This window comes from Homarus americanus, unplaced genomic scaffold, assembly GCF_018991925.1.
Source record: "Homarus americanus isolate GMGI-L3 unplaced genomic scaffold, GMGI_Hamer_2.0 scaffold5635, whole genome shotgun sequence".
NCBI classification, from domain to species: Eukaryota; Metazoa; Arthropoda; class Malacostraca; order Decapoda; family Nephropidae; genus Homarus; species Homarus americanus.
In genome coordinates this window covers 772667-787481 of record NW_024735011.1, presented here as the reverse complement: position 1 = coordinate 787481, position 14815 = coordinate 772667, and the positions used below count along the sequence as shown (strand labels likewise).

Here is a 14815-nt window from a genome sequence, read left to right as displayed (position 1 = left end):
ACAGCACATAAAACGCACTTTTTTGTCTGAACTATGACTCCAAATTTCAGCCTGTGTCCTATATGTGAAGTTGCGGTCTCCCGCAAGCTAAATTCTACCTTACCCAACTCCAGAATTAAAAATATGTTATTGCTTACTTAAACACATTATTATTATTTTTAATTCATTAAGAAATAATTATTGTAAATATAAAAGGTCGACCTATAGCTACTCTGTACTGTACTGTTGATAATAACCTGAGATGATTACCTTCCGTATGGCAGACACCCAACTCTTCAGAGGTAGCTAAGCAGTAACTATTTCTGAACCCTTCAAGCATTACAATCTATTAATGCCATACCTGTAAAATTTAATTTTCAATCTACAAATACCTGATACAAATGAAGATTTACAGATAACCTTCTTTACACATTTACATTGCTGGCGGCATTGTAGCCAGGTTAGACTCGTTTCTGTAACCAGGCTACTGGGCCAAGCTGTTGTTTTTCAACTTGTATTTTCTGTTAGATATATGTAACTTTCTTTTTATTTTTTTACTGATATACATACATATTGAGAAAAAGGTAAAATAAATAATTGTCCAAAGGGCAAACACATGAAAGGAATACAGTATACATTTCTTTGCACACGAGTTAGCCGGCTTAGTGAGGGAGCAGGAGGACAGCTGGGCGGTTGGTGGCGGGGGGAGAGTGTTGCTAGGGAATCGGCCGAGGTAGCGACGCCGTTACTATGATAAACAGGGAGTACAGATGTACAGTGCAGAATATGCAAATGGCGACTGTGTTAAACTTTCATATGGCTTTTATTCACTGGTTTGGCAATCGATTATTTTTTGTTGTAACTTATTACTTGGTATTATTTTTATTTATTTCTCACATTTACTGATACTGTACAGGAGGAAAACACACAAAAGTTTTTTCCGTGCGTCTAATATGCCATAAAATACGGTACACATGTTACCACTACCCCACCATTACCAGCATATTTACTCATCCTAGTCACTCAAATTGTACTAAAATTCATTAGATTCACTAGACAAATCTTGAGGAAAGTCAGTTAACTTGTTAAATGTCATTTGCTCCAGAAACCTCCACACAATCTTTTGAGATTTTTATGGATCAATTTCTTTACTGTAATTACAAATTGATAGGAACAGTATCAAGGTGTTGGATAATTCCCTAGGCACAAATTTTAGGTCCAGTGTGCAGTAACCTGACATACTTAAGAGAAAGCTGTGTTTGCTAGGAGAATGGAGAACAAATTAATGAATAGAGGTATTGGAACATCGACATTTATTATTGTCTATTGAACAATTCAGTCCCATTCAGTACAAACAACAGTGATATTGATGTCTACATTGAGGTCTATATTTTGGTTTGTTTCCAAGCTACTCACTGAAATCCATTTACTGCCAGGAGACAGCTGGTCTGGGCATGGTCCTGCATCCTCACTTATTGCATATACTTCTTTTTCTCCCACTGTAGATAAAAATGCAGAAATTTAATTTAAGCTGCCTCTGTGACTTGCAGTTTCATTTAACATAAGAATACAGTAAATGAAAAATGGAAGCATGAAATTCCAATTTATACCCAAAGGCCAATAAGAGTCATCTGTGACAAAACACCATTCTGAACACCTAAAAGGCAGAGCCCATTACAGAGTGACCTAAAAATTTGATGCTAATTGGTAAATTGCCCTGGCTGGATTATTGAAAGTCACAGATTTTCAGAATAAATAATAAAAATATAGGAAAAAGGTAAACAAACACTAATTGCCCTGAATGAAACTAGTTTCACATCTACAAAAATATAGTTGACCCTTCACATTCGCGGGTTTACGATTCGCGGTTTCGACGAATCGCAGTAAGCAGCTGGCGGCTCGGGTGGCCAGCATGCAAGCCTTCTACAGCGGCGTCTCATCTCGTTCTGTTTGCCCTCACCCAGTACCCGTGACGTAGCATCCCGTGTCATACTGTCAAACCTATTGTTTTTTTTTTCTTTTGTGAAAATGGCCCCAAAAAGACTACCTAGTGTCAGTGCTAGTGATGCTAGTGGAGTGAAACATGAAAGGCAAAAGTCAGAGATGACCCTGGCAAAGAAAATTTAAATATTAGACAAGTTAAAGGAGGGGACGAGTGCTGCCGTGGTTGGTCGGTTGTTTGGCTTGAATGAATTAACTAATTCCAATAAAATTTATTTATAATATTGGAATTAGTTAATTTTACCGCCACACCACCCCGTTAGGTACAATACTGCGGTGTCCCTCAGGACTCGATTAGTTTAAAACTCGGGTTAAAACACGACGACCCTCTTCAAGGGAAGATGTTATTTAATAATATGGGCGTCTAAGTCTCTATGCTCATATTTGCGAGTCAGCAGGTGGTGAAGGGGCTTGTGCATTAACTGAACCAACATTTTGTGCCAGTAAAGGTTGGTTCAAGAAATTCAAAAAAGATTCTCGCTCCTTAAAGTGAAGTTGACTGGGGAGGCTGCATCAGCTGACCACACGGCTGCAGGTGCATTTCTCACCAAGTTAAAGAAAATATTAGAAGAGAAAGGCTATAGACCAGAGGAAGTGTTTAATGCTGATGAATTTGGTTTATATTGTTAGAAAATGTCTAGTAGAATGTATATAAACAAGCAGGAGAGACATGCCTCTGGGTTCAAGGCACCTAAGGACAAAATGATGCTCATCTTCTGTGGCAATGCAGCTGGCAACATGTTCAAGCCTTGCTTTCTTTACCTCTCAGAAAACCTTAGGGCTTTAAAGGGAAAAAACAAGAACCTTTTGCCAGTGTTTTGGTAGTCCAACAAAAAAGGTATGGGTAACGGTGCAACCATTCCTAGATTGGTTCCATAAATACTTCATCCTGGAAGTGAAAAAATACCTTGCTTCCAAGAATATGGAACTCAAAGTGTTATTATTGATAGACAATGCACCAGGCCACCCAGAAAGTTTACAGTTTAGCAATCTAGGTGTAAAGGTGGCATTCATACCTCTAACACCACTGCTCTTATCCAACCTCTCGATCAGGGTGTAATATGCACCTTCAAGGCTTATTACACATTCCGCTCTTTTGGTCATATCCGTAGTGCCACGGATGAAGACCCTGACCTTGATGTTGGCAAGTGTTGGATGGAGTACAGCATTGCAGACTGTATTACCAACATCAGTGAAGCATTCAATGAACTCAAACCAGAGACAGTGAATGCTTGTTGGCGCACCATATGGCCTCAGTGTGTGAATAGCTTTCAGGGATTTGCATCCTTAATAAAGGGTGTGTATGACATTGTTATTGTTGCACGTCAGTTGGGTGGTGAGGGGTTTGTGGACATGACCGCTGAAGACTTGGAAGAGCTGATTGATGGGCAATAAGAGGAACTTACGGAAGAGGATTTGGAAGAATTGGTAAAATGTGCCGAGGAAAATGAAGAGGAAGACATTATGGAATTACAGTACAACAAGAAGGTTGGAGCTTAGAAATTTTTGGTGAACTATTTCAACAAGTAAAGATGGTGAATGATTTCATTGTTGACCATAACCTTTCCATGGAATGCAGCTTTAAGATGGTCCAGGAAATGTTTAAAGACCTCAAAGCAAAGAAGAAATAACCACCAATCACCATGTTTAGCAAGAAAGAACCAGCTACTGTACTACCGCCATTGCACCACCCTCCTCCTCCCAGCCACCCGCATCCTTCCAGTGCCCCGCCACCTCACCACCCGCCTCCTGGCCATGCGCCACCTCCCAGCCACGCGCCATTGGTTAATTTATAGAAGGTACATTAAGTCCCCTACTTACAACAGGGATACTTTCCTGGACCCTGATCATAAGTCGATTTGTTAAGTCAGAATAGTGTTGATTCCATAGTTTAGGTTAGGTTAAAGCACAATCCTCCCCATACAAAACAATAATATTGCATACATACTGTAAACAAAGTAATGTCAAACAAAATATAATAATGAAATTAATGTAAAAAATGTCATTCTAATTACAGATTTTTGTGATGAATGTAATGGAATCCCGTTCATAAGTACAGATGACCGTAACTCAGACGATCATAACTTGGGGACTATCTGTAATGGCCAAAGACAAACAAATTTAAATTTTGCTACAAATTTAACTCCAGTGTAAGTTAGAGGACCAAGGTTAAGGGTACTGTACAAGTGGTTAAATTTTCATCACTAATTGTTTTGTAAGTGACAGTGTGGATACAGCACATTGTATACTAAGCCTTCGGCACATATGGAGACAGCATGGCCGGTATTGCATTTCTACCACATAAGCTTCCCAAAGTTGTAAACTTAGTACAGGACGCATTTACAGTTGGTGCACTGTGAGTGCCTAGGATTCAAACCACCATTCCATGGAACATGAAGTGAGTGCTGTATCCACTCAACCAAACAGAAAATAAAGCATTTCAGAAATATTGTACTGACATCCATCTGAAGGCTATTATAAAACATATGAGAAATAAACTTACTTACCAATCCACCAAAAGCCTCCCTCATCAGCTTGTGTCAAAACAAATCTCTCCTCCACTTCCATAATGTATTTTTCATGTGGTGTATTTGACATATTAGTGAACATAGCAGCAACCTGTGGCATGTCCTCAACTAACACCTTGGTGTACTGTTCACAACCTTCCTCTTCACTTTTCTTCTGTGAACCAGACATATGGTTACCAAAGATGTCTTTTCTCTCCATACATTTAGCAAGTTCAGCCAATAAGCACTTCGACTGTTTGAGAATGTTTACTCTCTTGATTTCACTTTTATGTATTGGCTGCTCTGTCTGTTTACTAATAGTTATAACATTACGAAGAACATCTGAATTCATGTGTTGCTGTTCTTGGCTTGGTAAAAACCCAAGCATTGGCCTAGTGAGTGAAACTTCTTCAAGGAGGTTGGTGGACTTCCTCTTCTTCAGTATGTCACTTCTAATGTAGTTACCATTTGTTATCCAGCATGCTGACCCTTCTACTGAAACCTTCCGACAGGAGCACCGAGCTAGAGGGGGAAGGATATGACAGTGACACGGAAAACTTCATCATCACCTTTAAACTTTACTCCATCTCGAATTATGTGAAACAGATAGAACAGTCACCAAACCACCTCAAAAAAAAAAATTTGAAGTACAGAATCTTTCTACAATTTTGTTGTATGAAAAACTAATTAAAATGCAAATTATTTCTTAGTTTGAATCAATATTGCAGTATGTACTGTGGTTCTCACAAGATGCTTACCTATTCTGACAAGAGCAGTCATTATGTTAGGTCATTAAAAAAACAATTCCATTTTTGTTTAGATAAAAAACATTCAATACAGAAGCCCTAATTTTCATTTATTTTTGTTACCAAATCTTCCTGAATTATTATACTTACATGGGCACAGAACAATTATCTCCTCCTCCTCCCAGTTACTGATAACAAGAATCTAGAATAAATAAATATACTGTAAAGACAAGAAAAATATGTTTAAATATGACTGACTCACACAAACATACAGTACACATCATTTGTCAGGCTAACAATGTAGAAAATGTTTTTGTTCTTATTTCTTGTTCCATTAATTTTCTTACCTATTGCTTAGCATTAGTATTTCCAACACCAACTTGCAACCTGTGAATGGAAAATATTCCCTGATTTACTAACAATTATTGTTGAAAGCAACAAGGCAAAAATTGCAGTTTTCATACTAAAAGAAACAGAATAATTGTAATTAATTTTTTTTTTACGGGGAATAGCCCACCTGGGCACAGGTCATCGACCCACAACGGGTCCTAGGAGGCAAAAAAAATAGAAAAGAAAAAGATTATATTAATCTACACCTCAAAGATGCCGGAAAACCAGCTTTTTGAAGCGAGGCAGATTGTATGAGTATGGAAACACAGAAGGCTCATTCCACAATTTGGCTGTGTGAGGAAAGAAGGGCGTACTCTTAACGGCTAATTCTAGTGTGACCGACATCCACAGAGAAGCGGTGGGCACAACGGGCAAGACGAGTGTCACGAGCCCACGGCCTTGCCGGCAGTACACAGGATACCAAATCCACCGAACATTGCCCGTTAAAGTACTGTACCTGTAAAAGAGAGGGACTGAAGCAACATTGCAGCGAAGAGAAAGGGAAGGAAGATTATCAACTAAAGGAGAGTTAATAAGATGAAATGCCTTTGATTCCACCCTATCTAACAGTTGGACAGAAGAAGAGCCACCCCAGATATGAGAGCAGTACTCAAAGTTAGGACGAATGAATCCCTTAAATACTTGAAGTAACTTCTCAGGAGTGAAGTAGCTACAGCATTCCCAGCTTTCGGAAGGTAGCTTTAGCAATGTTGAGTATGTGTGGCTTCCATGACATATTAGAGGAAATGGTGAGGCCTAGCATATCTATATTAGAATTTGGCAGAATGATAGCATCCTGAAATGTAATTGATGGGGGATCATCTAATTTGGAAAGTGCAATTGGTAAATACTGAGTTTTATTACTACTGTATTGAATTTAACAACGTTTCTACTTCCCCATTCAGAGATGCTGCACAGATCTGCATTGATAGATGTAATGATATCGGCTCTAGAAACAGATCTAGTTTGAGAATTAGGGGGAAGGGGAAAATGTGAAGAAGAGTGAAGAGTAGAATCATCAGCGTAAGAATGGATAGAATTAGTTGTAGTGTGAAGTATATCATTGATAAAAAGAAGGAAGAGAGGAGGTGAAAGAACAGAACCCTGTGGGACACCACTATTGATAGAGAAAGAGCAAGAGATCGATCCCTCGACAACAACGGCCATGGATCGGTTCTCAAGGAAGTTAGAAATTAGAGAACAAAGTGGGTGAGAGAAACCATAAGAGGGAAGCTTAGAAAGCAAAGTCATGTGCCATACCCTGTCAAATACTTTGGAGATGTCGAGGGCCACGACGAAAGTGTCCCTATAAACCCTATGAGAGGATGACCAAAGATGGGTGCAGTTGGAGAGCAGATCACCAGTAGATCTCGCCTGGTGAAAGCCATACTGGTGATCCGACAAAAGAGAATGGTTTTCAAGGTGACGGAGAAAATGAATGTCCAATTAACCACTCTCTTGATCAGAAAATCATCTACAGTATTTTCTCGATTTAAAGAACTAATTTGAGCCACCCGTTTCACTAAATAGAGTGTCACCCTTTCTTGGGTGGGGGATTAGTGGGTCTCATGACCTGAAGATGTCTTGAATAAAGACAAAAGCTAAAGTATTTTTTTGTGAGATTGTGATAAGTATAAGTATAAATGAGCAAAGTTGCATTCCTTCAACATTACGTTACATAACATTTTAAAATATGAAATGAGAAAGCAGAAAGGAATGGGTAATGATAGAGATGGAGTGGAAAGGAGTGGTAACATGCACCGGTGATATCAAGCACGCCTCAACAGCTGATGTTATCTCGCCACCAGGCAGTCATAGAACAAGACCCTCACTGGATGTTTCTTGTCTTAATTCCTCTGTGTGTGTGTGTGTGTGTGTGTCAGTGTCAGGAACACATCAACACCACCAACACACAGCCTCCAACACACCCTCCTATGCCACCAACACACACCCTCCAACGCCACCAACACACACCCTCCAACGCCACCAACACACACCCTCCAACGCCACCAACACACACCCACCAACACACACCCTCCAACACACACCCTCCAACACACACCAACAACACACACCCTCCAACACACACCCTCCAACACACACCAACAACACACACCCTCCAACACACACCCTCCAACACCACCAACACACAGAGCACTGTGTCAGACGCCTTTATTTATTATTATATATTCTCGTATGATCAGCCTCTGGTGGTGCATGTTTTATCATTGATAATATAAAATACGTATACAAGTATATAAAAAAATACAATATATAATCAGTAATTTGCATAAAAATTTAGTGACAAGCCGTCTACTTAGAACAAGGAACGGCGGCAACAGTTGAGTGGGCGAACATGTGCCGTTTAACTTCTGACTCGTGCCTACAACTACAGCAGTACAGCTTATTTCGTACTCCTTATTGAGGGCCTAAATATTGTAACCCAGTGTGACCCAACCAATCATTGCACGTTTTCTCCCGGTAATCAGGTTTCCTTATATCAATAGAATTAGTGGAGGCTAAGGAGACCAAACCTAATTCACTTCCACTTGTTGATACCAAAAATATGAATAGGAATAGGATTTGGGCCAGTTAATAGCCACCCAAACTGAAGTCTGCTAAATGTCCTAACTTCAAACCACTCGAAGCACGTTGGAAATGGGGTAAAAAGTTGTTTCCTGTGTGTGTGTGTGCGTGTTCATGTTCTTATGTTATGTGTTGTTGGAACTAAGCATGGACCTTACTAGTTTTAGGGGTTAGGGATGTTAACCTAATTCGACTCACGTAGTTGCATTCCGTGTACATTATGACCTCTAGGATACTTGGATCATTTGTGCCTTCTTCCGCCTGGTTTTAGCCGAATTGAGATACAGTACTTGACTTCCTCGAGCCAGACACCAGGCTATAAATGAAGGGCGGTCCTGAAATTCCATTTATTATTGGGTGTTTCAGATTTCCTGCTTATGGGTGCTACATACAGTAAGTGAGCTAGGGTAAGCTGAAACTAAGGGGTCGAGCCATGAAATGAAGCTTTATAATGTTTATAGTTTGGGAAGAGTACCCGATAGTGTGATGACTGACTCCTAGGCTTCAACTTTTAAATGGCAGTTTTCGCCTCCTAGACTCCTTTGGATAGATAAGATACTTTAGAATTAGTCCCAATATACAGGATGTTTCATGGGCCACATAGTGTGGAAAGTAATTGAATGGCTACTAAAATCTCCAAACCTCACAAAGTTACACCTCTAGATTTCGTCCTCTGCGGTCACCTAAAATAGTTTATCGACCAATACCGTCTAAAAAGCAATTATGCGACTGAATAGAAGAAATCGAGAGGTGCCAGTCCCACAGACCTCGGTGGTCCTTCGATTGGTTCTGTACGCCCAATTTTCGTTTTTTTTATGATTACCTCACTTGGTGTACAATGTCGGGGTCCCTGGATTTTCAATCTGTGGACTTCTCTGACTATATTCGAGTTTTTTTTATCCAGAATCCCCTATAAAATGAGATTTTAGAATCAATCCTTCATTTCTGAAATTAATTCGACAAATTATAACTTCAAAAAAACATGTATCCAACAATGCCCAGGATGCTGGTGGTGTCACATCAGGTGGCAGTCTGTACAATGGGTATAAAAATGTTGCTAGTGTCCACCAGTTTTTCATGTTGGAAACTTGGCTTAATTTATCAATAAATACTTAATTCAGTCCTAATCTGTTGCAACTCAACAAGGAATCGATTCCAGGTTACAGAGACGTAAGTGCACTATTGCTGTTCTACAAATGTAATATATATCATCACCAAATTTGCCTCTGTGACCATTTAGCCTATACAAACCTCATTTATTGACACATCTAAAACTTAGATAAACAACGCATACCTGTCACTGTTCTGTAATTCTAAATGATCTCAGTTCATGTAATACAGTACTTACCTCTCCGTCATGATTGATACCATTCTTCAGAGTTCTCTCGAAGAGCGCCCAGTACTTAAACCTGAACTTGTACTCAAGTAAATATTGTACTTCATCGCCGGATATGTTAATGTTTCGTATGTAAATGCCCTTGTCGATGTGCAAGGTGTACCAGCCGGTGGCAGGAGCCTTGTGATGCAGGTACACTAGATTCGACCCCCAGCACCCACATGTCGCGCTGCCACCTGTAAGCACAAGATAAAACCTAATTAAACTAAGAAATGTGTGACTAAAAAACGTCCAGAAATAGATGCAGGTTTACTTCCTGATAAAGAAGAAATGAACAACATTTTGAATGTTTTGTATCGATTTTTTAAGTACTACGCCCGAGAGGCGGCAGTCTCAGAGCTGTTATAATAATAATTGATAGGCAATTTGACCTACGATACCAGACAGAGTCATTACATGATGCTTATTTCCAATAAGGTCCTTGTAGTTTAAATGACAGCAGCATCTAGTGTTCCCAGGCGATCAGCCATCCAAGTCGTACTGACCAGATTCAATGTTGCATAATTTAACTACTTCGCTGATCGGATTAGAAGCGATGTGTTCAATGTGGTATGACTTTTTTTCTAGTTCCATACACAGGGCCGCTGCAATATCTTTGTTTTTTATAATTCATCTTAAATAACTTTTTATGAAGAAATAACAAATGGGAGAGCAAGTCTGTAGATGCACTCTCGAAAATTCTAAAGAAACTCAAATATCACACGTGAACTGCTCTTTAATTAAATTCTGGAATATTTATTTAAAGTGAAATTGCATCCCAAAGGCATGACGGCGATCCTAGAACAGGAGGCGAACACACTGTCCACTCGGCCACCGCACCCCTTTGAGTAATATTAAGCGGCAAATTTGGGGGAGCAATTGAGAGCCGCCGTGTTCGGTGAATACTTAAGGCTCATCAGGTCGTATTTTCTTAGAAATCGTCATGTTAATGAAATTATCGCCATGTTGCAAATATCCTTCATACTTATGAAACAATGGTCCTGTCTCTGATATGTACAGTATATAAATTAGCATAAGTTCTTACTGGATTAAAAGATTTGGTATTTTAATCGGTACATTACCATTCATTATTATTTACATTAAATTTCCTACATCTCATAATACATCCTAACAGGAATTTACCAAGGGTGGAGTGTGCACACCTAACAAGAAATATCTTGGACGACACTTACCCGTCAGCACCAGCAGTAGGAACACCACCATGGGCACTGTCGCCCCTTCATGCTTGCTCCACATTAACATTTTTTTTTTACCACCCAGTGTCTGGAATGATGTAAAGACAGAAAATGTATTTAAGGTTTCCTGACATTATAGTAAAAACTTTAAACGCAACATTAATCAAAATGTTCTCCCAATGTTTCTGGTTTTGGGGAAGACCATATTAATATTACCACATGGAACTAAATACAGATGACATTGTTCTGTTCACCTTTATATCGGTAAAGGGGTCTGATATAATCTTATCGAATTTGGTATAAACTTTGACAACTCTTATCTTATTAACTTAATTATTTATATTCAATATCACAACTCCCCCGTGGCGTCAGTGCGAGCTACATGCATATATATCCTTATTTATGCTTTAGTATTTTGTCACTGTTCTCAACTTTATAAGATAATGGCGTTAGGATCTTATTCTGGTTAAGCTGGACGATATCAAATTTTTTTCTGCTCTGGACTTCCTGGCCAGCCATTACTTAAAACTAAAAGGTACAATACATAATATCTATACAGTTATATACGGTACAGTACTGTATAGGCACAAATAGCTGTAGTTATCTGGTTTTTGTTCCCTACTGGTAAATGAAATTGTCGAAATTTTAAAATATTTCATACGTTGGAGGTATCAATTAATTTCACCTAAATAGTGGCACACCCGCTTGTTTTTTGGCATTTATTAGGAATTAAAAAATCGGTTAGGTTAAGTTATATTAAATAGTGTTAGGATAGTTTAGGATAATTTATAAATTACATTAGGTGAGGCATTTAGGGTGTATTACATACGCTCTTGTGTTGGGGCTCAGGCACTGTGTGTGTGTGTGTGTGTGTGTGTGTGTGTGTGTGTGTGTGTGTGTGCGTGCGTGCGTGTGTGCGTGCGTGCGTGCGTGCGCGTGTGCATGCGCGTGTCACGCTAAATTTATTGAAAAATTGCGTAATTGATGATTTTTTTTCTTTCATTTTTATTTAAAATTCAACCTGGTCTTTATACAGAGAGGATCATGTATATACTTGCAATATAAACTATAAAGCGATGATATAATTTTCTTGTATTTTTATGCTTAAGTGTATCTTAAAACTAATAAATCCTTAAAATAAAGGACATTATTAAGATGTAAACAAAATGATAAATAGCTAGTATTTCTAGGTAGACAAGGTCACTCTAGAGTAGTTCCTATAATTGTAGGCATGAAAATATATTAGATGCAAAGTGTATTGATTAGTCTTTAGATATTTCAAAAGACTACAGTGATGTATACGGAAACAGGCGAAATTCACCGTGTGTTAGCTCACTCTCGATCATATCTTGGAAAAATAGGTTTAGGGAATAAGATCACAAAAGATAAATTACTGTATTATCTTACCTTTACATTGTGTATGGTCCTTGAGATGACTAGGAGATAATCCAAATATAGATCCGGGAGGTGCTGAAGGGAGTTAATGTCCTAAAATGCGTATTAGACTGGCACCATTGGGAGGCGTGCAGTCCCTCCTTTTCGTTTGTCTCCACTAAGCTTCGTTGCAGCGGGTACACTGACTGGGCCAAGCATAATTTCAAGTGCATGCTTGCTTAGATTCTTAATGCTCATTCTTCTCTCACTGGACTGAAACAAGACGAATCCTGTCATAGGTAGATTAGTTGTAAGGGAGGAAACATGACCGGATTATGTAAAAGGTATAGGAAACATCAGAGCTTACGATTTGTATAGGAGAGCAAAAACAAAAGCGAAGCATGTGTTAGGAGAGAGAGAGAGGGAGGGTCCGCAGGGGTGCTGAGTGCTTGCTTTTTTGTGAGGGAGGATGGAGGGCGGGAGAGGGAGGCTGTCTGTGAAGGGGTGCGGTAGGCTGAGTAAGGGAAGTGACCTGCTTGCCTGGGTTGCTATTGAGAGGAGAGGAGGAGGAATTTAGTAAGAGAGAATAATGATGAGAGAATTAAAAAGAGAAGCTTTTTCAGAAATAAATCAATTCAACGTTCACTGTTTGTTGTACGAAAAATAAGGTCGTGATTGAGATAGGACAGGCAAGGCACTAGGCTAGTTTGTACAGCAGTCAGTGCCTGTATGAGGGATTCGCCAGTCATCACTTAGAAAGTATTTGTAAGTACTGTTCTGTATATACACATATCATTGCAATTCCTGTAAACCAACCCTTCATTATGGCATCATAATTCTTCATTAACACTAATTGCTTCAATTGTCCTCCTGTCAGGGACCTCTTACCATAAGGATCGAGGCACTGATCACACTGTTACCACTTGCTTGCAGCCAAAAAAATTAACGTACTTCTATTAAGAAACTCACCATTTACTAAGTACCAATTCTCCTACTGGTCCCTTAAGTTGTACTCGACCGCATATCTTTTGGCGAGTTTGCCGTCTCTGGGCTTGATTAATTAACCAAGATTTATACAAAGCTACTTCTCAACACTGCTCCACCCCTAGATATTAGTCCTTAATAATTCCCTTATATTCTAATTCCTCCCGAAGTCCCTCCATCACACAAAGACACAGATCAGATGCGGATGTGATAACAGGAGTATCTATATTGTGTACTTGAAGGGGACATTATTATTCTTATCAGATATGATTACAGCAGTGGACGATTCTTCCTCGACATGCCCCCCGATATTAATACCTTCTTCACATAATTATAAGACAAGTTAATTATGCATTTTTATAGGGAGACAGGGGAAGGGAGGCACAGAATTTTCACCACGAAGGAAAGTGTATTTATCATCGGCCACGTTCTGTATCTTATTTGTCGTATATCACGCTTTGCATTGCCGTTCATGTGATCTTAAAACAATGGGTCCCGCCTTAATACTTTCGTGTCGCATCACTCATTCAATCTCTCTACCACACTCTCTACCCTTCAACCGCATATTTTTTCTTGTCAACTAAAAATTCTATACCTCCCCCCCCCCCCCGACAATGTAACAGTCAACGTCACAATTCATTACCAGATTTAATTTTTCGTCGGGTTTTCGTTTGTCATACTCAGTCTGTCCTCCTACGTAACGGGGTAACTCAGGGAAGTAGTGCCATATGTGTGTTGTTTTCTTTTCAAGCGTCATATTCTCGGTCGAATGATAGAATTTCTGGTATACAATTGATGCTATCGGACAGGAAACCTCGTGAATCCTAAACTTATTAAGAGGGCAGTTTTAAGTGTGATAAGCAGAGGTAATGTCGAGGGTGAAGGAAGGTCAATCCTGGTGTTGGTCGTCAACTTGTCCTGCCGGATATTATACGATTGGTATTTTCACGTAAGTCTTTATCAAGTTTTCACTCATGGTTGCTTTTGCATTTGTTCGCAGTTTTCAAGACAGTATTCTAGCCGTTATGGGAAGTCAATCAGATACAAATCTAATATACCGTAATGTACAATAATCCGGGATCATGACAGTCGATTGTGAGTTGACTGCTCATATCTACAACAACCATTATTATCACCAATGTTAACAGAGAATGAGAGGGTTATTATCCTTGGGAGAGGATAATCTTCACATCTTATGATAAGTACAAACTGTTTAACTGCACTGTATTATATGGTAATAAAATAATACTGTGTGGTAATGAAGGAGGTGAGGAGCAGTGGTGGCGGGGCTCGGCAACTGGGTATAGGAAGTTAACCGTGAAACTGGATATTCCGTGAGCAAGGACAGTCACTCAGTCATTGGTGATGGAGTATGTATTTTCTATGCGCAGTACTGGAGGAAAAATTAAAGAACAGCAAAGGTATACCACGGTCCTGATGGGGATGGGAGGATGGGGGATAGGAGTGGGGGTTGGGGACGGTTGTGGATGGGGGTGGGAGGTCTCGCCAACACGTACAGTGGGTGAATGGGATATACAGCACTTTTGACCCCAACATTAAAACTGAAAATGAAAAATGGGCACTTAAATGTTGTAAAATATTTATTCTGCGTAGATAAATAGTGGTTTGTTGAATTATAAAAACACACACACATTAAGTTGCCTTTGTTGTAAAGCT

At 39.4% G+C, this 14815-nt stretch overlaps 1 protein-coding gene across 3 annotated transcripts; it reads right to left on the bottom strand.

Annotated features, from left to right (window-relative positions):
- Positions 1-1277: 1277 nt before the first annotated feature.
- Positions 1278-12583, bottom strand: LOC121870729. Of its 3 annotated transcripts, XR_006089765.1 has the most exons (7): positions 12188-12580; positions 10778-10868; positions 9558-9781; positions 5384-5435; positions 4488-5009; positions 3996-4076; positions 1278-1478 (listed from the first exon to the last, which is right to left on the bottom strand). XR_006089765.1 is itself a non-coding variant. In XM_042372673.1 (6 exons), exons 2-6 carry the CDS (start codon positions 10845-10847, stop codon positions 1448-1450), a joined length of 903 nt encoding a protein of 300 aa, XP_042228607.1. In that variant the 5' UTR covers positions 10848-10868; positions 12188-12583; the 3' UTR covers positions 1278-1447. The 3 variants fall into 3 exon arrangements, 2 of the variants coding, with proteins under 2 accessions (XP_042228607.1, XP_042228606.1); XM_042372673.1 differs by lacking the exon at positions 3996-4076 and having other exon boundaries at positions 4484-5009; positions 12188-12583; XM_042372672.1 differs by lacking the exon at positions 3996-4076.
- Between the last annotated feature and the right edge of the window lie 2232 nt (positions 12584-14815).

Bases quoted from the DNA above. Each gene is read 5' to 3' on its own strand.
- LOC121870729 (XM_042372672.1), bottom strand. From the start codon at position 10,847: ATGTTAATGTGGAGCAAGCATGAAGGGGCGACAGTGCCCATGGTGGTG. The intron at 9,782-10,777 runs GTAAGTGTCGTC...TTGTGCTTACAG, and splicing joins CCTACTGCTGGTGCTGACGG to GTGGCAGCGCGACATGTGGG. The intron at 5,436-9,557 runs GTAAGTACTGTA...TATTTATTCTAG, and splicing joins GTATCAATCATGACGGAGAG to ATTCTTGTTATCAGTAACTG.